This window comes from Python bivittatus, unplaced genomic scaffold (genome assembly GCF_059951505.1).
Source record: "Python bivittatus isolate LINGU-HERP-01145 unplaced genomic scaffold, Pbiv_v1 ctg000980_np1212, whole genome shotgun sequence".
NCBI lineage: Eukaryota > Metazoa > Chordata > Lepidosauria > Squamata > Pythonidae > Python > Python bivittatus.
The window spans coordinates 61443190-61464112 of record NW_028277125.1 but is presented as its reverse complement, the minus strand read 5'-3'; the positions used below and the strand labels follow the sequence as shown (position 1 = coordinate 61464112).

General features: G+C 38.0%; 1 protein-coding gene across 4 annotated transcripts in view; it reads left to right on the top strand.

The window, feature by feature from the left end:
* Nucleotides 1-20923, top strand: part of CUNH10orf90 (chromosome unknown C10orf90 homolog) — a 244980-nt gene that overhangs the window by 170687 nt on the left and 53370 nt on the right. For 3 of the 4 annotated variants that reach the window (XM_088131946.1, XM_088131948.1, XM_088131945.1), the window contains exons 4-5: nt 8855-9944; nt 12552-12590. In XM_088131946.1, coding sequence (XP_087988072.1) covers nt 8882-9944; nt 12552-12590 — 1102 coding nt within the window. In that variant the 5' untranslated portion in view covers nt 8855-8881. The remainder of the gene's footprint in view (nt 1-8854; nt 9945-12551; nt 12591-20923) is intronic. The other variant, XM_088131947.1, reaches the window with a different exon arrangement.

Genomic DNA, 20923 nt, shown 5'->3' with positions numbered 1-20923 from the left:
AGGTTGCCACTGCCTTCTTCCAGGAATGAGAGAGAGAAAAAGAGAGAGAGAAATTACTGTGGAGTCCTTGGGGTTCTCTGAGCTTGGTTCTTTTCCTGCAAATGTTTCATTACCCGGCTGGGTAACATCTTCAGTGCTGGAATGGGATGGGGTTTGCTCTCTGTTTATATACACTTGCATGCCCTGCCAGCGTTGGTGGGGGTGGGGGTTTTGTTTTGTTCCTCTAGTACAGTGGCACCTCTAGTTACGAACACCCCTCCTTACGAATTTTTCAAGATACGACCAGCTCCAGCCCCAAAAATTTACCTTGACATGCGAACCCCGCCTCTACTTATGAACCGGATCCGTGGCCATTTTCCCTGCTGCCACGTGGTCGTGGCTTCCTGTGGGCGAGATCGCGGTAGCAAGGAGACGTTCGGTGAGGCTTGTGGTGTGTTTTGTGGCGTTTGGAAGGTTTTTGTGGCATTTGGAAGGTTTTTGAGGTTTAAAAATAAAATGCATATGTTTCAGAACTGTTTAGCCATATTTACATTGAACCTTATGGGGGAAATTTACCTCGGGGTGTGACCAAATTCGGAGGGCGGATTAGCCGTATTTACATTGAACCTTATGGGGAAATTTGCCTCGTGGTGTGACCAAATTCGGAGGGTGGAACGGATTAACCGTATTTACATTGAACCTTATGGGAAACTTTACCTCGACTTGAGACCGAGTTGCAACCAGAGTCACGGAATGGATTAAGTTCGTAACTAGAGGTACCAGTGTAGGTCCTTGATTAGGGTATTGTTTGCTGCCTGCTTGTGTGGCCTGTGGTAACCTCTGCTTATCTGGGTGATAATTGCTGGTGAGGAGCTGTTCTGGTCTTTTGTCTCTTAGCAAGCGTGTAGATAGCGTGTAGATACTGTTTATCTCTATGTGTCTGTTAATTGCTGCCTTGTCTGAATACCAAGCTTCCAAGAATTCCCTTGCATTTTTGGATTTTGCTTGGTCTAAAATGCTGACAGTTTCCCAGTTAAAACTATGGTTCGGTCTGTCCATGTGTTGTGAGATTAAGGAATTTTCATCATGTCTTCTGACTGCTAGTTGGTGTTCGTGGATGTGCTCTGCCAGTCTTCTGCCTGTCTGTCCTACATAGTATTTGTTGCAGACCTTGCACTATATGTTGTAGATGACTCCTGTTTTTATTTCTTGTGCTCCTGGGTCTTTTGGTTTACTTAAGATATTTTGGAGGGCTTTCGTTGGTTTGTGTACCACAGAGATGCCGTATGGTTGTAATAGTCTGTTGGTGATTTTTGAGACGTTTCTGATGTATGGAAGTGTGATCCTTTTCATAGCTTGTGTAGGTTGTGTTGTAGTAGGTTGAGTGGTCAGGCACTTTTTGATAAAGTTGTGTGGATATCCATTTTGTTGGAAGATGTTGTATAGGTGGTCTCTTTCCTTTTTCTGCTGTTCTGGGTTGCTGCAGTGTGTTTGTGCTCACTTGAATAATGTTCTTACACAGCTCCTCTTGTGGGAGGTTGGGTTGTTACTTTGGTAATGGAGTACTTGATTAGTGTGGGTTGTCTTCCGATAAATTTGGGTTTCTAGTTTGCTCTTGTTTCCTCTGCTGATGAGGATATCTAGGAAGGGTAGTGTGTTGTTTTCTTCCTCTCTGGTGAATTTTATTCCTTTGAGGATGTTGTTGATGGTTTCATGTATCTTCTCTAGTTGCTCCTTTTTTATTATAACAAAGGTGTCATCTACATATAGGATCCATACTTTAGGTTGTATTTATGGGAGTGCTATAGCTTCTAGGCATTGCATTATAATCTCTGCTATGAGTCCCAACAGTAGTGATCCCATGGGTATGCCTCTGATTTGTTGGTATATTTGTCCATCAAACTGAAAATTACTTCCCAGTCTAGCCTATAACCCTGGAATTCCCACTGATGTTTTAACTAGGCCTGATTTGCTTTCGAGCCTAGATGAAATTAGTTCTGTGTTGTCACTTGCTGAGGTCACTACTAATAAGATAGCATGCTGTGTAAGATTGGGCAGATGTCACTGAGTGGTGATAGAGGATGTTGTTCTGAGCCCAGCACAATGACAAATAGAGACAAGAGATCAACCATGGTATGTCATTCAGGCATGTGGCTGCTGATTAGTTAGCAGTGGCTATTGTCAATATAGAAGATGATAGCAGTGGGCCATAGTGCATGATGTTGCTTCAATAGCTGCATGATATCGAGACTGAAGCTCCTCTCTGCCTTTCACTGCTACCTTATAACTTCTGTCCATTAGTCTACTGTCATACTTTAGCACTGGCAGTGCTGGGTCTTACTGTGATTCACACAGCTGGCACATAGTGGTCCTGCTCTCATCACCCCAAAAGAAAGAGCAACCCCTGGCCACTCAAAGGTTTGCCCATCCTGCTCTGGATTATCTTATTGGGAGTTCTTGACTTCCACGGTTAGATCTCAGAATGAATTGTACATGTATGGGTGCATACATACATTTTGTGATATGGGTTAATTATAAAAACTCCTTGTGGGTAATGCATTATTTGTTTGTGTGTTTTCTGGGCTTATATGCCATTCCAATTATTTCTGCCTCTGAGCAGCTTACATATCCTGTTTGATAAATAAGGTTAAAAAATCCACATCATTCTACGCTTCCCCACCAAGTAACAATTCAAAAACTCTATTTAAATAAAATTCTAAACTAGAAGAAGGGAAAAATTATAACATGCCTATCTTCATGGTCTGTTGGAAAAGTAAACTTTTAATTGCTTTCCTAAAACCTAGCAGAGTTGGGCTGTATAGTTCACAGGGGAATGATATTCCAGAGAACAGGGACAGCAACTGAAAAGGCCTACCTCTTTGCAGATGGCATATCCTGAGAGGAGGGACCCAGAGGGACCCTGCTCTACCTATCTTACTGGATGGGCAGTCTCAGAGGGTGGATCAGGATAAGAGCTGATATAGACACACATACACACACAGAGCCAGCCTCTAAACCAGTGTTTCTCAACCTCAGCAGCTTTAAGATGTGTGGACTTCAACTCCCAGAATTCCCCAGTCAGCATATTAAAGCTGTTGAGGTTGAGAAACACTGCTCTAAACAAATGAGGGAGTTTATTCTAAAAACTAAGATACTTACACAATAGTGTGAACTAATATATGCAAGTGAAAACATAATTTACAAACCCTAGTGTGTACAGAACAATGTGTATATATACACGCACACACACATACACACACACACAAGAAATATCCTACATAACTCTCACTCTTTCAACTCTTTTCCCCCTCACTTTCACTTATGCTGTATTTCAGCTTCTTTTCTCCCTCCTTATGGCAACGGCTTATCATGGAATGTCTAGGAGAGTTCTCCTGGCTGTCCTGATGCCAGACGAAGTCTTTAACTCATGCAGGTCCAATGTCCAGTATCAGAATCTCAAACACAACACAGCCAATTCTCCTGATCAGTCCATGTGTTCACAGACTGCTCCAGGATTTTCTTCCTGGTCTTCCTCCTTGTCTCCTCGTCTCAAGACCATGATCTCTGGACTTGCAAACTCCACTTCACGTTTACCAGGTGATGTCCTCTCCAGCAGAATGTTCTGCAGGATCTGCAATACAAACCTCCCCTCTTTCTCTTTTTGTTCTTCATTTTATATACTATTGCTTGATTGATTTTTTATGTGCCCCCAAGTCGTTTTTGACTCCTAGCGACCACATAGATAGATTTTCTCCATGATGATCTATCCCTAACCCCTTCTTTCAAGTCTCCCAATGGTGCACCCATTGCCACTGTAATTGAGTCCATCCACCTTGCTGGTTGTCTTCTTCTTCTCTTTCCTTCCATCTTTCCCAGCATTAGAACCTTTCCCAGAGAGCTGGGTCTTTGCATAATGGGTACAAAGTAGGATAATTTGAGCCTGGTCATTTGTGCCTCAAGTGAGAGCTCTAGGTTGATTTGTCCAATGATCCATCAGTTTGTTTTCTTGGCTGTCCATAGTATTCTCAGGAATCTTCTTCAACACCAAAGTTCAAAAGCCTCAATACTCTTCTTATCCTGCTTCTTTAAAGTCCAACTTTTGCTTCCATAGAGTGTCACAGGGAATACCATAGTTTGCATAATTCTGATCTTTGTAGGTATAAACACATCACAGCATTTGAAGATCTTTTCTGAGGCCTTCATGGCTGCTCTACCAAGTACTAGTCTGCGGTGTATTTCTGGGACTGCTTGTACTTTTACTTTGATGGTTGCTATCCACCAGTATCTTTGTTGTCAGTTCTAAGGCTGGTTGTTCTAGTCATTAGTTTGGTCTTCTTTATATTTAATTTTAGTCCCATTTTTTCACTGTGCTCTTTGACGTTTAGTACTAGGGCTTGCAGATCCTTTGCATTTTTGGCTATCAGGGTAGTGTCATCAACATAGCACAGGTTATTGATGTTTCTTCCTCCAGTTTCAAAACCACGCTCATATTCTTCCATTCCAGCTTAATATATATTCAGCATATAGGTTGAATAAATAAGGAGAGAGTATGCAGCCTTGTCGCACTCCTTTGCCAACCTGGAACCAGTCTGTTTTGCCATGTTCTGACCGTTCTGTGCCTTCCTGACCTGTATATAAGTTTCTTATAAGGACAGTGAGATGATCTGGGATTCCCATTTTTCTGAGCACTTTCCACAGCTTGACGTGATCAACATAATCAAAGCCTTTTCTATAATCAACGAAGCACATACTGACTTCTTTTTGGTGTTCTTTGGCTTTCTCAATTATCCAGCATGCATCAGCAATACTGTCTCATGTTTCTCAAGCTTTTCTAAAGCCAGCTTGAACATCTGGTATCTCTTTTTCCATGCTGAGCTGTAACCATCCAGTGCAGACGATCCTAAGCATTATTTTGCTAGCATGTGAAATTAAGGATATTGTACGATAGTTTGCACACTCTATTAAGTCTCCTTTTTTTGGTACTGGAATATAGATTGACCTCTTCCAATTGGTTGGCCACTGTGTCATTCTACAGATTGGTTGGCATACCTCGGTTAGAAGTTTGACTGATTTTTCTTCTGTTGCTTGCTATATTTCATTTCGTATTCCATCAGTTCCTGTACACTTCTGACTTGGTATGACTGGGTTGCTGATCTAACTTTACCTTCTAGTACTAGAGGTTCTTGTAAGTAAGGAATATCTTCTAAGGAATCTTGGATGTTGTTGACATCTCTACTGTATAGTGTTTCAGTATACTCCTTCCATCTTTCTTTGATCTCCTTTGAATCTGTCCACTGGCATCCTTTAGCATATCAATTCAAGGTTCGAACCTCCTTCTGAGTGCAGGGATCTTTTGAAAGACTTTCCTTGTTTTTCCATGTCTGTTTCCATCTTCACTGTATTTACAGATGTTTTTGTAATACTGCTTCTTGTTTCTTCTAATAGCTCTCTGAAACTCTTTGTTAAGTTCCTTTCTGAGATTTTTGTCTTTCTTGGCTTTGGCTTCTCTTCTCTTCTTGCAATTTTCCATGGTTTGTTTTTCTTCTTTTTCTTCATTTTTGGCAGTCTCTTTTCACATTCATCCATAACAGCTTCTTTAAGTTGATTCCATAATTCCTCTGGTTCTTTATCAATGAAGTTCAGGACTTCAAAGTGATTCCTGTGTTTGCCTTGAAAATGGTGGGTATATGTTCAAAACCACATCATGGGAAACTGACTGGCTTTCTTCTTCTTTAGCTTAACTTGGAGCCTGTACCCAAGCAGCTTGTGATCTGTTCTACAGTCAGCACCTAGCCATGTCTTTGATGCTATAATTGAGCTCCTCCACCTCCTTTTAGCAATAATAAAGTCAATTTGATTTCTATTTACTCCATCTGGTGATGTCCATGTATAGAGGCATCATTTTATATTCTATACCCAGGACATATATGTGCCACCATACATGTGGCTTCTAACATTTCCCCCATTTTGCCTATGTGTTCATGGTCTAGTGCTGAGTCATTTGCCTTCCCTAAAAGAACTATGGCCTTGGCAGAGACCCAACCACTTGTCTTCAGCCAGGCACTTCAACCTGCCATAGGCAGAAAAAACTGAGAGGAGGCCATCCTGAACACTTCCATGTCCTGAGCCATGAAGGGCCTTAAAAGTGACAACTGGCATCTTGAATGGCATTGACACATGGACTGGTAACTAGTGTAGCTCTTGAAGGAGTGGCATTTCATGGACAAATTGAGAAGTATCTGTAACTATTTAATCTACTGCATTCTGGACTAGCTGTAGGTTCCACACAGTCTTCAAAGGTAGGTCCAAGTAGAGCACATTGCAATAATCCAAATGAGAGGTGGCCCAAGGCATGAGTGACTAATGTTAGTTACCATTATCCATATAAGTATCATGACCAACATACTTAACGGTGAACAAATAACAAATAATTTATCAACCTTAATGATTACACTTTTATTGCAAGATAGTCAGATTTAGCAACCTGCCCTCCATGTTTGTTAACTCTGCAGAAAAATAGTTTTAATCTTTTTACAAAGAATTCTGCTTGCTTGTAGAAAGCAGTGTTGTTCTCTCTTTTAAAAGTTTGCTATGTCTTAATGACATTTCTTGTCATTGCTACAGTTTTATAAATACTGGATAACAAGAAAAAAAATCACAATGAACTCATAACCAATCAGCCTTCTTATTCAGGTGCATATATCTGCACACATACAGCAGGATTTGCTGCTTCCTTTTTTTCCCCACATAACTTTCTCTCCTTGACTGCACTGCATCACTTTTAAATGCTGTATTGCATGCTGATTTCTTTAAACAGTAACGTTTAGAAGCATTTTCACGATTTTCTAAGGAAAAGATGGTAACATTCATAAAGAGAAACCAATCCCCTGTTGAACGTGTTTTTCTCCCTTTAGTTTTCTTGGGATCATAGCCCCTAGGCATAACCCACTGAGGAATTCTCAGGAACAAGTTCTAACAGAGTAAATTGTGGTGACCTCATTTTTTTCATTGGCTTGTACTACATGGAAGAAAACTGTAACTGTGTAATTAGAAGTGGGGATATTCCACCCTTTTTCCACTTTGTCCTGCTGTTATAGAGAACAAAAGTACAGTATATTCTCATTCTAAGATTTTCCTTCAAAAAATTCTTTACAAATTTTGATGTTGATTATTCTCCAGCTAATTTCTAACTAATCCAGTATTCAACATTTTATAATCTGTACTTGGCACACAATAATATTTCATTTTATTTGGCCTTTTTCTTATAACTTTATGTATCATTATGGTTTTCACACTTTTATGTTTAATAGTATTGGTCTGCTGTGGTGCTCTAATGACTTGTCATCCAAGTTATTCTCTGTGAAACTTTCAATAACTGCTGAACTAGACGGTCTATTAAATGGACAATCACATCTACATGTCTGCTTACCAACCACACCCAACAATCCAAACTCAGATTTGTCCCAGGTGGGAGAGTCATATTATCTTTAATTGGTGGATTCTTTAAAGGCACATGGAATTTGGATTTTTAAGGCTCATGAGAAAGCCTGAAAAACATTAGGTTGCTTTAAGAAATTAGCAGAGAGATTCTGTGCTTGCATGGGATCTGAAGCACATCTTTGAAATAATTTTCAAAACATGCACCATCCTCTCCCCCTTTAAAAGAACCAGAAAAGTTTTCACATAGATTTTATTCTAGGGTACACAATTACTTTAAACAAAGTACTGCTGAATTTAATCTAGTTTTTATAGAAAACAGTGAATGACTCCTAAAAACGTATTTTCCCCCTTCTTTTTTATTTTTACTGCTGTTATTCTCAGATTAGTCCAGAGTCTAATAGTATAATAATTCTTGGTTTTGGGGGGCATCCAAATATTTAATGTTAGATGGCCCACATAAATACAAAATCCGCATAGCACAAAATAAGCATACCAACCTGTAAAATATACATGTAAATAAAGGCTAGTATTCTAATAACAGACTTTAATTGTTTGTTGTTGTTGTTGTATAATTTTTAATTTATACTGCATAAAGAAGAATTATACAAGTTTGTATTAATCCTTGTTGGATGAACATTTTATGTTTAGACCCAATTAACTTTATTTTCCATCATAGGACACCTGTGTGCAGCATATTTATACAGAAAATAGTTTTAAAGTAATTGCTTTGTCTAAAGGAAATCAGTTTAGATCAAGCACAGTGGTTGTCATAGTTAGAAAACTGATTTTAGATCATATTGAAAAGGTTTGGGGCATATATCCCCCTGTTTATCATTTGTGCCACCAAGATGTGACAAATAGTAAAGGGTCTATATATATTTTTTTTTATGAGCACAATAGAAGAATTGTCTCCCTTTCTTCCTCCGCCAGTCATTCTTGATGCTTTTATGCAACTGTACTGAACCAGCTCCCACAGAAATGCTGCATAGAAAATAGCAGCCCACCTACGTAATTCATTTTGCAAGGCACTTGGAGTCTGTAAGTGCTTAAAGTGCTTTAATATTTCAGTACATCGGCATGAAAACACAGGGTGGCATAGATTATAATCTGCAATTGACAGTTACTATTGGCATTTACACTGTTAAACAAACACAGGGCTGCATACCCAACTGAGCAAATCAATTAATCATTCAAAGTAACAGCTCTATGAAATGTATAATTTGCACATGAAATTGTATTTTCATTCTTCCTTTTTAGGTGGGCTTTTGCACATTTCTTTTTTTAGAAATTACATAAAATGAAGTTGAAAGAAAAAAGATATAACAAGGCCCAATGTAAAACTAGTAGATATTATCACAGATTGCTTCTCTATACATTTTTTTCTCTGTGTTTCTAGCTTACAGCCTGTTACTTATTTGGATTGTTTCCTCTGCAGGTCCCTCTTCCATCACAAAATGCAAAAATGATTTCATCTATTCTCATTTCACAGACAATTGATGAGAATAAATCAAGAGAAAATAAGGCTGCTTTCTCTATGCAGTCTGTAATCACCCAATCTGATGTTTATCACATGAACCAATCTTTGGCTAATCATAACTCAGTCAACATTAATACAGCATTCATATTTCTTCCAAGAAAATTAGGAATTCAGGCATCTTCAGAGGACAATGCATTTAATAGCAGAGAAGAGAAACAATGGCATAACCAGAAGAAAGGTTTTGCTTCCATTACAATCACCGCTAAACGAGTTGTTCCACCTTCAGACAATAAAATTCAGGCAGATGCTTATGACCCTTCTTGCTTGGAATTCCAGGAAAATAAGCTGCTCATAACAACCATTCCTGCTTCAGATATAACTGGCTTAAATAAACTCTCTGAATCTTTGCATTCAGAAGCATATTATCAAAATCGAAATGTCAGTGAAATAAAGGTTTCTGAGTCTTGTCTGCAGGGATGCAAAGGGCAATCTGACTGGATTTCTAGCTCCCCAAAGAGAACGATCCCCTCAGGTAACAACCATAAGAAGCAGACACCTCTTTCCTTCACTTCAAGCGTTCACCTCAGTATTTCTCAGCAGTGTTCAAAAACAGTCTATTATGTAGACAAGTCTCTTTTGGTACCTGTTGATCAACCTCAGACTAATGATAAAAAAAGGCATCGGTCAGTAGTGTCTTTCAATGTAAATTGCAGTTCTCAAAGTAGAACACCAGATGGAGTGGATGGTTTAGCTAATGGAGAGCTAATCACAGAAGTACTTAAGTTCCCAGAGGATCATAAGACATCATTCAAAGCAATTTGGAATGCAGATCTCAAAGATAACCACTTGGATAAAAAACAGAGACTGGGAACTGAATCTTTAGGAACTGAAAATTTCTGGAAAGGTGCTTCTCCATTTGAAACTCTATCAGTTCTGACCAGCCCTCAGGAAGTTGATAATTTAAGGCCAATAAAGAAGATTGATGTACCTTCAAGTGATAATCACATGACATTATCTGCCTACATTCCTCATTGGACTTACTTTGAAGGTAAGTTGGTGAAAGAAACCCAAACATATTGGATTAGATATCAAGGACTGACTAAATGTTTAATTGTTATAGGTTTAATTGTGACAGAGCTATTTTTTTAAAGTTTCTCACTAGAAAATAAACATATAGTGTTATAAAAGATACAGTGGAATCTTTCTGGTATCTTGTCCATCTTCCTGCTCAGTGCAGAAATAAATTAAACATCTCTGGCAGATGGCCACCCACCCCTATCTGAAAACCTCCAGCAAGAGGGAATCCACTTACTGGTCTAGGCAATCTGTTTCACAGCTTAACAGGTCTTTCCATCTTTCTAATGCTCATCCTGAATCTCCTTTCTTTTAATTTCAACCTGTTTGATTCTTGGACTCCAGATTCCTTAACATCCTGGAAGCTCTCTTTTGAGCCCTCTCTAGCTTCTTAATGTTATTTTTAAAATGCAGTGCCCAGAACTGGAAATGGTACTCTACATGGGATATAATCAGTGCAGAGTACAAAGAACTAATTGCTTTTGTTAACACAGACCACTAGTTTTATTCACTTGGATATTATGAATCTGAGAGCCATTCAGTATATTTTATGTTTGAGATTTAGTTCTTGATTCATTAGTATTCCAATATAGCCTTTATTTGAGTATTATTATTTTTTTCCATCTACAAATACTGGGGAGTCCAATTGTACAAAGGAATAGGTTCCCAGAATCAAAGCACTAAGATAAAACGCTGTCCTAATGTTACTGTGCAAGGTCTATTGATGTAAAAACAAGCTATGTAGCAACGGTTGCTGAACCAGCAACTAGTGAGGGATAATCATCCTGAAATTTAAAGATAGTGGATACTCCTCTGCCAAGAAAAAGCTTTGTATAATGGCATGCAGGAATGACCTTGGGAGACAGGAGGAAAAGCCGCAGACTAGACAACCGTCATGCAAAAGGTATCTCAGTCCACAGAAGCAAAGGAGGTGTGGGAAGTGTTTCAGAAGGGATGCTCCCTAGTTTCTAGAGAGTAAAGGAAAGGAGGAGAGGAATACTTTCAGAGTTGCAAAATTCTGCTACAATAAAGATAGAGCTAATATTCATTGTTGTGCTCCTTGTCTGGACTACCTTGAAGGGCTAACATCAATCTTGAAAGTCTGAAAGTACCCTTCTCCCCTTTCCTTTTACTCTCCAGAAAACTAGGGAGGGTCCCTTCTGAAACACCTCCCACGCCTCCTCTGCTTCTGTGGACTGAGATACCTGTTGCATGATGGTTGTCTAGTCTGTAGCTCTTCCTCCTGTCTCCCAAGGTCATTCCCACATACCATTACACTTTGGGAGAGCTCTTGCATTCCCCCTGCTCAGCCAAAATTGGCTTCAAAGGGTTGGGGAATTCAAGAGAAATGCATAATTATATTCCAAAATAAATGAAAACTTGACAGTGTTCTACAAAAGATATCACAGAACATTTTATCACCATGAGAGGCCCATGTTCAGTGTAGAAAGGAGGATCTCAAGATGTTGGATACTGCAGTATACCATGATCCAGGGCTGAAGCACTCTATTATGTACTTACATTTTACACCAGCTCATGCTCCCTTTAGCTATTTTACCATCTGAAAGCTGAAATTAGAGCTTGCTTTGATTTTCGGTGGCTACGGTATTTTGTTTAAAAACAAATGTCGAAGAATTGTATTTAGGTATTTGGAAATCTGTCCATAGGGACTAACCCACAATATTTCTATGAAACAAACAAACCAAAAGGATCAGATCTAGCAGACATCTCATTACTTTTAATTATCTTTCTGTGACTTACAACAGTTCACCAGCTTTTGAAAAATGATGCATGAAGCAAAACTGTAAAGAATAGTTTGATGGAGAAATAGAAAACATGCAGAGTGAATTTAGGTAGGTAATACTAACTTTCAGGAGAAGTAAAAAATGTGCAAGGGAAATCAAAAAGCAAGTCATGTTCTTTCTTTCCTGACCTAGAAGTAGTCTGAATAAAATGATCGGTCAGCTATATTTATAGATTCCCCACAGTGATCAGTATCAGTTTGTCCACCCTGTAATTCCTTTGTTTGTAGTTGCATTTGAAAGAAGCTTGTGTTTATTCTTTTTTTAACAATGTTGATACAATGTTGCAACTATAAATTTTTGCTGCAATCAAATACATACTACTGAACTCATATCTCAGTGGTTGTTCCATTTGGCCCCAAATGTTAAAGATTGTTAAAAGAAATCTTGTGGCTGCAGAATTATTTCTTACAAGTTAAGCATAATTTGGGGTTTTTTAAAAGGTTTTGCAATTTTTGAAAAAATCTTACTTTATTTGGGAGGTTACCACTAAAAAACAGCCAGTAATTATACAGTAATTAAAGACAGGAGTTTTAATTCTTCAAGTTTGCTGTTTAAGAAATAATTCCATAATGGAATGGATTAAAAGATATGTCAAGTAAACTTTATTCAAAATAAAATTTATTATGAAAAGCTACTATGGCACTTTAGAGAATTGAATTATATAGTTAAACTAGGGCTCTATCTGACTCCAAATTCTGCAAGTTTGTAAGTTCTGCAAATTCAAAATAACCAAATAAGAAACATTTCTGGAATTCATTACCATTTTTCTTTTCCAGATGAAATAAGGAGATATCCTCTTTATGAGCATCCACAAGGTCAGCAAGTGATATCCCATGCCCCACACTGCCATCATGCAGATTATGTGAATTTGTAATATACACGAGTCTTGTCATGCGTTGAGGAAGACAAAGTCAAGAAACAGGCATGGCAGGGATTCTAGGAATGTTCTTTATTGTTGTAGGGTAGAATAAAGCCTGTCCCAATTTTTCTTTGCCCCTTCTTATACCAAACAAAATCAAGGTAGGATTATTTTGAGTTTCTTTCTCATGCTTTATTCTTTCTCAGGATTGAGTCATCTTTTCTGCCAGTCCCTTAAAGGTTCACTCATTCCTACCCGATTCCCAAAGCCATACCTTCATATCATCTCCCTTGTCAGAGCCACTTCCCTCTCCTGTGTGTGAAGACAGTCCTAGAAATTTATCAAGGTCAAAGGACAAAGAGTCACTCTTTGCTTGCAGAGAGGCCCAACAATTCTCCAAGGTCAATGGACAAGTCTGGAAGAGAGAAGATACATGGAGCTGGAAAGTGGCCCCTGCCCTGTTTTTGCTTGGCAACAACCACTGGATGGTACAATGTGCAGGAAGCAAAAAATCTTCTTTGTCCTGGAGTTTATTGTATATCAATACTGGCAGCAGTTCAGGGAATGGCGGGTATAGGGAATGGCCTTGAAGGAATGCTTTCCTCATTCTCAGGGCTGAGTAATCTTTTCTGAGTCTCTCCTTAACAATTCGCTCATTCCTTCTCCTTTCCCAAAGTCAGATCTACATTCCTTCACATGACACGTTGCAGCTGATGCAAATTACATACTTACTGTAATTTGCACAATTATGGCATGGCACATTATATCACTGGGACTTGTACCAGATGCCTATTATCCTTTTTTATTCTTTGGAGAAAGTTTGGTACTTCATAGAAAGCACTAGTCTGATCTCTGTGGAAAATATTTAAGTTTAACCAGGTTAGATAAAAACTCTGCCATAGATTGGTAGAACTGATCTGCTTAGAGTAGTAAATATTGGACTAACGGGACTAAGACTTTAATGAATTACAATGCAAATGTATGTCAAAAATTAGAAAAGCTGAATGTTCCTCTTGAGTAGTTCTCATCCAATAATAAGAATGTTTTTGTAATCTTATTCTGTTCTTTCTGCCTTAAACATTACAAATAGAGCTTTTAATAATTATATAGAATATGATGACCTTCTTTTTGAAAATAGAACAAATTAATAGGAAGTCAACTTCCTGTTACATGTTAGACATTTAGCAGTGACTAATGGTAGAAACTGTGTTAAATCCTTGAGTCTTTGCTAGAATTGATAATGAATTATATTGAAAGTAAAAGATAAGCAGCATCTCTTAGATTAACCAACCTAATCTACATATAACTATGATTTAATAAAATTGATCATTTTTATAATTTAATTTAATAATTTCATAAGATGGATATTAAGTATGAGAGACAAATGTCTTTAAGCTTTGCAACACAACATCCCCGGATGTGTTATACAAAATCCAGTCCATTTCATTCCAAGCTGAAAGATTTTAGAATGCTAGGAGGAGAAGGAGAAGGAGAAGGAGAAGGAGAAGAAGAAGAAAAACATATGAAACATGAAACAAAACCATTCCAATGCTTCTTTCTGGTGAATCCATTGTTAAGATGAAGGGTTTTGAATAGTCAGGTACCTACTGGGCAGTACTGATGGCTGCCTTTAACTGGTCAAAAGTTGCTTGATGTTCTTCCTCCCACTTCACCTAGTTGTCCATTTTAGTTTTAGTGATTTCAGCTAGTGGAGTAGCTATTGCAGTGTATTGGGATACAAATTTATCAAAGTACTATGCTACTTCCAGAAAAGATCATACCAGTCTCTTTTTCTAGGGTAGTGGTTCTTAAACTCGGGGTAATTACCCCCAAAGGGCATATCCTGAGGGTAATGGAGCAATTTGTAATTACTTGTTTGTAAGCTGAAGATGCAGTTAGGGACTGCCGCTGCTGAGATGCTTGTGTAAAACAACAGAGTCTGGGTTTTTTGTGGGGGTAATGACATTATTTAAGACTGGGAAAGGGGGTAATTGGTCAAAGAGTTGAAGAACCACTGGCCTAGAGGATTACCCATTCTATAATAGGTTGCACCTTGACTGCTAAGGGGGAGATGTTACATCATCCCACCTTGTGAATTAAACATGCAACTGGATTAAGTCCAATTTGTTATTTTGTGCCTTTAAAAGTCAATATGGCCCCTTTGCATTATTTCCTGGAGATATCCCATATGCTATTTCCAGATACTGTAGAAAATGGCTACATGATAAATATATGCTATTGGAAAATCCCCTTGGCATCTAGAATTTGATTAAACCAGCTTTGGAAAGCTGAAAGAAGCATTCCTTAGTCAGAGGGGTAAAATATTAAACTCATATAGGCCTTGGGAAGTGATAAAGATGAACACTCCTGAGTATAGACATTTAAAGGCACCTAGATACCCCTTGATTAAGTCTAGCATGGGAATGAATTGAGACCCTTCTAAACATTCCAGAAGTTCATTCACTCCAGGCATCAGGCAGCTACTGGGATTTTTTCTGCCTCTCCCCCTTAACAGTCTCCCAAACAGATGTTGTCTAGAATGCTCACTTTTCTTAACAGCTCAGCTGAGGTACTGAATAATCCAGTTTCCTTAGCCCTGTGCTGCTTTAGGAAATTCATATGACAGCCCAGTTTGGAGTGCTGTCTCTAGAAATTCCACTAATTGGTTAATAGACACCAATTTTTCTTTGATAAGATATGACGTTTGTCATTTGGTTTATGTCTTATTCCCCACATAGGCCTAAGGGCCAATACTTGGCCCCAACAGCCACTTATTGGCAGGTCTGCACTTCTGCTAGTTTTGTGTTTTGCATGAAGTCTCATGGATCAACTATAGAGTTTTCTTGAAGTGTTAAAAGTTGGTCCACAAAGTCCAGAATATTCATCTTGGAGAGGCATTCTCCTCCTTCCCACTAATGCTGGGTCCAGTCCAAGGAGCCTTGGGTTTTCCTCCTATAAACAAGCTCAAAGGGTAGAACCCAAGACTTGGATATGGTACTGCCCAGTAAGCAAACAGCAACTAGGGCAACACCAAGAGTGTTGTTTTAGAGTGTTTTAGAGTGTTAAGTAATACATTTGCAGATCATATTCCCCATAGTTCCATGAAACTTTTCAGCTAGGCCATTTGCCTAATAAATGGTAACGTACAGACATCAGATACTCAATTCCAGGTATTATCCATAGTTTTATCATTACTTCTGACATTAAGTTTATGACAGATTCAGTGAACATCTTAATTAGGCACCCTATCCCAGCAACTCTGTTAAGGCCTCACTCACACACTTGGCATCATTCTGGCTCAGAGCTATCATGTCTACCCACTGTGTTAACCCTTTGAGACAACACAAGGACTACTGGAAATCTATGTTATTGTTGTAGGGTGTAGTTACAGAATCTTAGAAGCCTACCAGAGTTTCCTTCTACCCTCTCAAAACAGAATGAAAACAAGGTTATGCTGATTTTCTTTCATCCCCCTTCTTTCCCAGGGTTAAGTTGATGTTTATATAACAATTCTTGCATTCCTTCTTAAAGGCTATCTCTGTACTCCTCTGCACACCAGATAGCATAATCTACTGAGGTCAAGATACACTACTTGCCCCTGAGTGTCTTCAGATGTATTGGCCCCCAAATGTTTGTTGTTATCCTCTGGAAAGGAATTTATCAGTATGGGATGTAAATGGACTTTAATTTTATCATGGCAATTCTCCATGGGCTAGCATATGTCACAGGATTTTGCATTCTTCCTACAACCCTCCCAGGGGAAGTTTTGAGCCAGTCTATGTTTGGTTATACCTATCCCCACATGTCCATTTGGGTAACTCAGCATCCTCAAGGGAATAGATGGGTACCACGAGGCATCTGTGAGATTCCATTCCTAGATAAGCTACCTTGCATGTTACTTTTGCATAGGGAACTATCTTTAATGAGGTGTTATGGTTCTCTGGCTCTTTGGGGAGTAATGCTATAGGGCATATATTTCTTTAACGTCTACAGTTACATTGCATTCTGTGCAGAGACTGTCGCTAGTGATATAGTATTATAGATAAAATTAAAATAAATAAAAAGCTATCAGCACATTAAATTTATACCATTGCAACCTTATGCACTCTTATAAACCTGTCCTGATCTAATATATTTATTCTGTTTACAACCACTGTTGCATAAACAAGCTTATTTTGTGCAAATTTTGATAAATCCATTAAGACTGTGTCTCTTCCAATTTTCATATTCTAGCCCAGGCTTCAGTATTCCTCAGATCTGTAACCAAACAGCTGTTAATACCTTTAAAATCAGTTTAGTCTATTATAGCTGTCATGACATTTCATTTGCATTTCCACAATTGCTGTCTTTTTCTTTCAGTAAGCTAAGCTGGGCATCTGATGGGATTGTTTACTCTTTTCTTTGAATGGACCTATCTGACACTGTTTTTGAAAGTATTTCACTGAAGTCTTTTATACGTGTAAGGGTCAACATCTGCCTTCGAGATACTGAAGCCCTGAGTGTGTAACTATTTATTTATTTATTTATTTGTTTGTTTATGTGTTTATGTGTTTATTGTCTTTTTGTTTTAAAGGTTTACATATAGTCTTTAAATCAAAACTTGGGAGCACTTTGCAATATTTGAAGACACAATGAATTAAATTGAATGTTAGCCCTCCCTACAGATATCACAGTATCATTCTCCACGACACTTGACACTGTTCTTCCATTCTGAAATAATCTTTTATTTGAGAATCAATAAGTCAAATGTCTTTTTTACCTGCTTGTGATTTGTCCATATGGATAAGTAGTTATCTACTTAATCTAGAATCAGACAGCTGTTCTTCATTAAATATTTTTCATGATACTAGGATAGCTTGACATCTCATTTTTTTCCTTTGTGCCCTTAACACTGGCATTGTCTTGCCCCCCAACCATGATTTAGGAGGCTTTATTCTGACACTTTCCAAACTGCAAAATACTTGATAGCTGCAAAACATATAAGAGAGCAAACAGAGCCATTACAAGATGTCATTATGCTGGCAGCTCTTTCTATTGCCACAGCAAGAACTGGATTTCAGTAAGTATTGCTGCAGTATTTTTGTTGCTGATTCAGGAGATCCCAGTTTGTCAGGAACTAAATATCTAAAACTTCAGCATCCCTCAGGGCTTGGCAGTTTCTGTAATAATAACAGTAATCAAGACTCCCTGGATATTGCACCAACTGGTAACTCAAAAGCAATTAGATTTCTAGAAATTGAGCAATTGTTGATCATGACACTGAAAGGATGATTCAGAAATAAATCCCCAGGAATGAGTGACTCTTGGTTTATTTCCCAAAATTAAAAAGTTCATCTTTAATGATGGAAGTTTATGAACATTTTTAATGTTTCAGATTGAGAAATGGTGAATTGAAACCTTTCCTTAGAAAGTGCTAAAGAATAGTCAGATACTGAAACCAAATTGTTTTAGTTTTAGAAACCCTTTAAAGAAAACCTGCAATAGATGTTGGAGGGTACGCAACTGAGGAGAAGCAGCTCCTCCATAGATCATTGAATGAGTACCCCCAGCACTCCTCATCATTGGCTGTGATGGAAAAGAATATTAGGGGTTATGGTTCCATAACATCCAGAAGGCCACTGGTCCCTATGTCTGTCTGTCTGACATGACAGGAAAAATAGTCAAAACAATTTGGAAGCCTACAATATTAAATTACTCTGAAACTATTAGTTTAAATAGTCCAGTTTGGACTCTCACCTTCATCTTCAACTCGATTTTCACTTTATTTAGGGCGACCATATTTGGACTGCAAAATTCCACTAATGGTACCAAAGAGGTGTAGAAAACTTTTTGCAGCCCAGATATAGCAGCCTTACTGTTATACGTATCATGTGCTTCTCTAAAGGCTTATCTGCACTGCTCCGTTGCCCATTCCAGAACAGGTCAGCAACCATTTTTGGAGGGTAGGAGTAGATGGCATCACATTATAATCAGTCCCCCCACCCTTTCTAAATGTGACCTTTTCTTGCTGCAGTTTGGAAGTACGCTTTTCCCTCCTTATGTTGCCTCGAGCATTCCTGTCTGTTTTGACTGGTGCTCTTTACTTTGCTGCAGGCTATGCTTAGCACTTCTTTGGCAGAAATGGCCCTTCAACTGAGTCATGGTGACCATAATCTTCTAGAGCTACATTTTCCAGGAATGCTATGGTACTTCAATGGTTATAATATTTGCCTTGTAAAGAGAAGGTTGTTTGTTTGAAACCCTGCAGACACGTTAAAAAAAAAATCCCCCTAAGATTCCCAGTTCTTAAAAAAAAAAAAACAACCAGTTGGGCATTGTTTCATTATTTTTCCAGTCATAAGGTGGAAGGATTTGACCCTCAGCTCATAAGTAATTAAAAAAAAAAAAAACTTCCATCATGTTTCAAAACAATAACCTTCTGTTTAACTATTGTGCTATTGTACTTTTACTGATAAAGCTAGCTTTAGAAATTATTAGAAACCAACACAGAGAGTAAAAAGGGAATTTTTATTTTAAAGCTGGTACTTGTACCTGTATGTAAGTGCATTACATCTTCCCAAGCACATTTAACAAACTAATCCTTTGTATGAGTTTGAAACACTCTGGTATTCATTGGCCTCTAAACAATCTTGAAATACAGTAACTTCCAATACTCTTTATATTCTATTTTTTCTGAATTGTATAACTCTTTCACCTTTTACTTTTTTGTGTAAGTTGTAGTGCTCTGTAGCTCCATATGCAAAATTTTTCATAAAAATTATGGATTTGATTTCATGCAGGGCTCACTGTTTTCTGACACTAGGCATGGCATTTTATAAACAGAATTTAATTTAATTTATCTGGACAGCGGAGTTTAACAGCTGTTAAAGATCTCTCACTTAGGAATATATCTCATTGCTTTTGGAGAAGATAAAAAGTGACTTATTTCCAAATTCATGGAATATTATGAATAGGTAGATGTTGTGTTTGCATTGTGTGTACATATATATACACATTCGCAAGGCAAGAGAATAAGAATAGACCTGCTGGATCATACTAGGGTCCTTTTTAGCTCTACATGAATTTATTCAATGCCCTTTTCAAACCATTCAAGTTAATACTGTGTCTTGTGGCAATACATTCATAGATATCACACACACACACACATACACACATGCAAATACACATCTGTTAAAAGTGCTAATGGAAGGGTCCTGTTTCATTTTAAAGCCAGGTTTATTAAGAATTTTCTTTCCCAGTGATGAAAATATTTCAAATATTTGGAAAGAGAATATTATTTCCTTTCTCTCAGTTCGTAAACCAATTGTGGCTCTAGTTTCAGATAAATGAAACGTATGTTACAAATATGTTAAGACATTAAGAAAGCTAATTATTTTAGATCCACTGTCTCAGTTATATGCTCCTGGATTCTAACCTGAATGTCTCCCATCAAAGGTTTCTTCGATACTTTATTATGGTCTTAAATCAGAATTCAGGCATACATAAAATACAACCTTAACAAATTGCATGTGATACAGTAGTACTCTAATAAACACATATATTATTGGACCCTGCTGGAGGTACCATAAAGCAACAGGTTCTAGATGCTGGAGAGCAGTATTTTGCCCCCACGTACTGTATGTCACCTGTAGGTTTCTGTCAACCAAAAAAAGACGGATATACAATTCATCTGGATAGCCAGAAATTTTATCTACTGTAGTAACCTTAGCCAGATATCAGTATAAAATCTGCATCGTAAGAACATGCACTCTAACATTTCAACTTCCCTAGATTTGCATGGGCAAAGCCTTTGGGTGCCTGAAGGAATGTAAATATCTGCCTTCTAAAACTGCTGAAGGGAAGGCGTTAGAACAGGTTCTGGAGAAGGCCCAGGGATATTTAGGGAAGGGATATCTTTTAGTATTGTTTTAATTCTGGATGTATTATGTGTTTTAGATATATTTATAGTTTTAATGTTTTTTGTAAGTCGCCCAGAGTCCCCTGTTGTGGGGGAGATGGGCGGAGGAGAAATCCAACAAATAAATAAATAAAATAAAAAGTGATTTCAGATAATTTTCATATTGTTTTAGGCTTTTTGTAATAGCTCAGCTGATACAGCCTGGCTGTTTGACTGAATTCATGTTGTAGTTCATTGTTTCCCATCTGCTTAATCACCTCCTTAACCTTGTCTGGACTGGATCTTAAAAAGTAAGTCTGTATTCTTGCGTAAGTAGCAAGGGTGGAAAAGGGGCCTAACTGCAGCCCATCTGAGCAACTGTTTTTGCAGCAAATGGCTAAATTGCAGCAGGA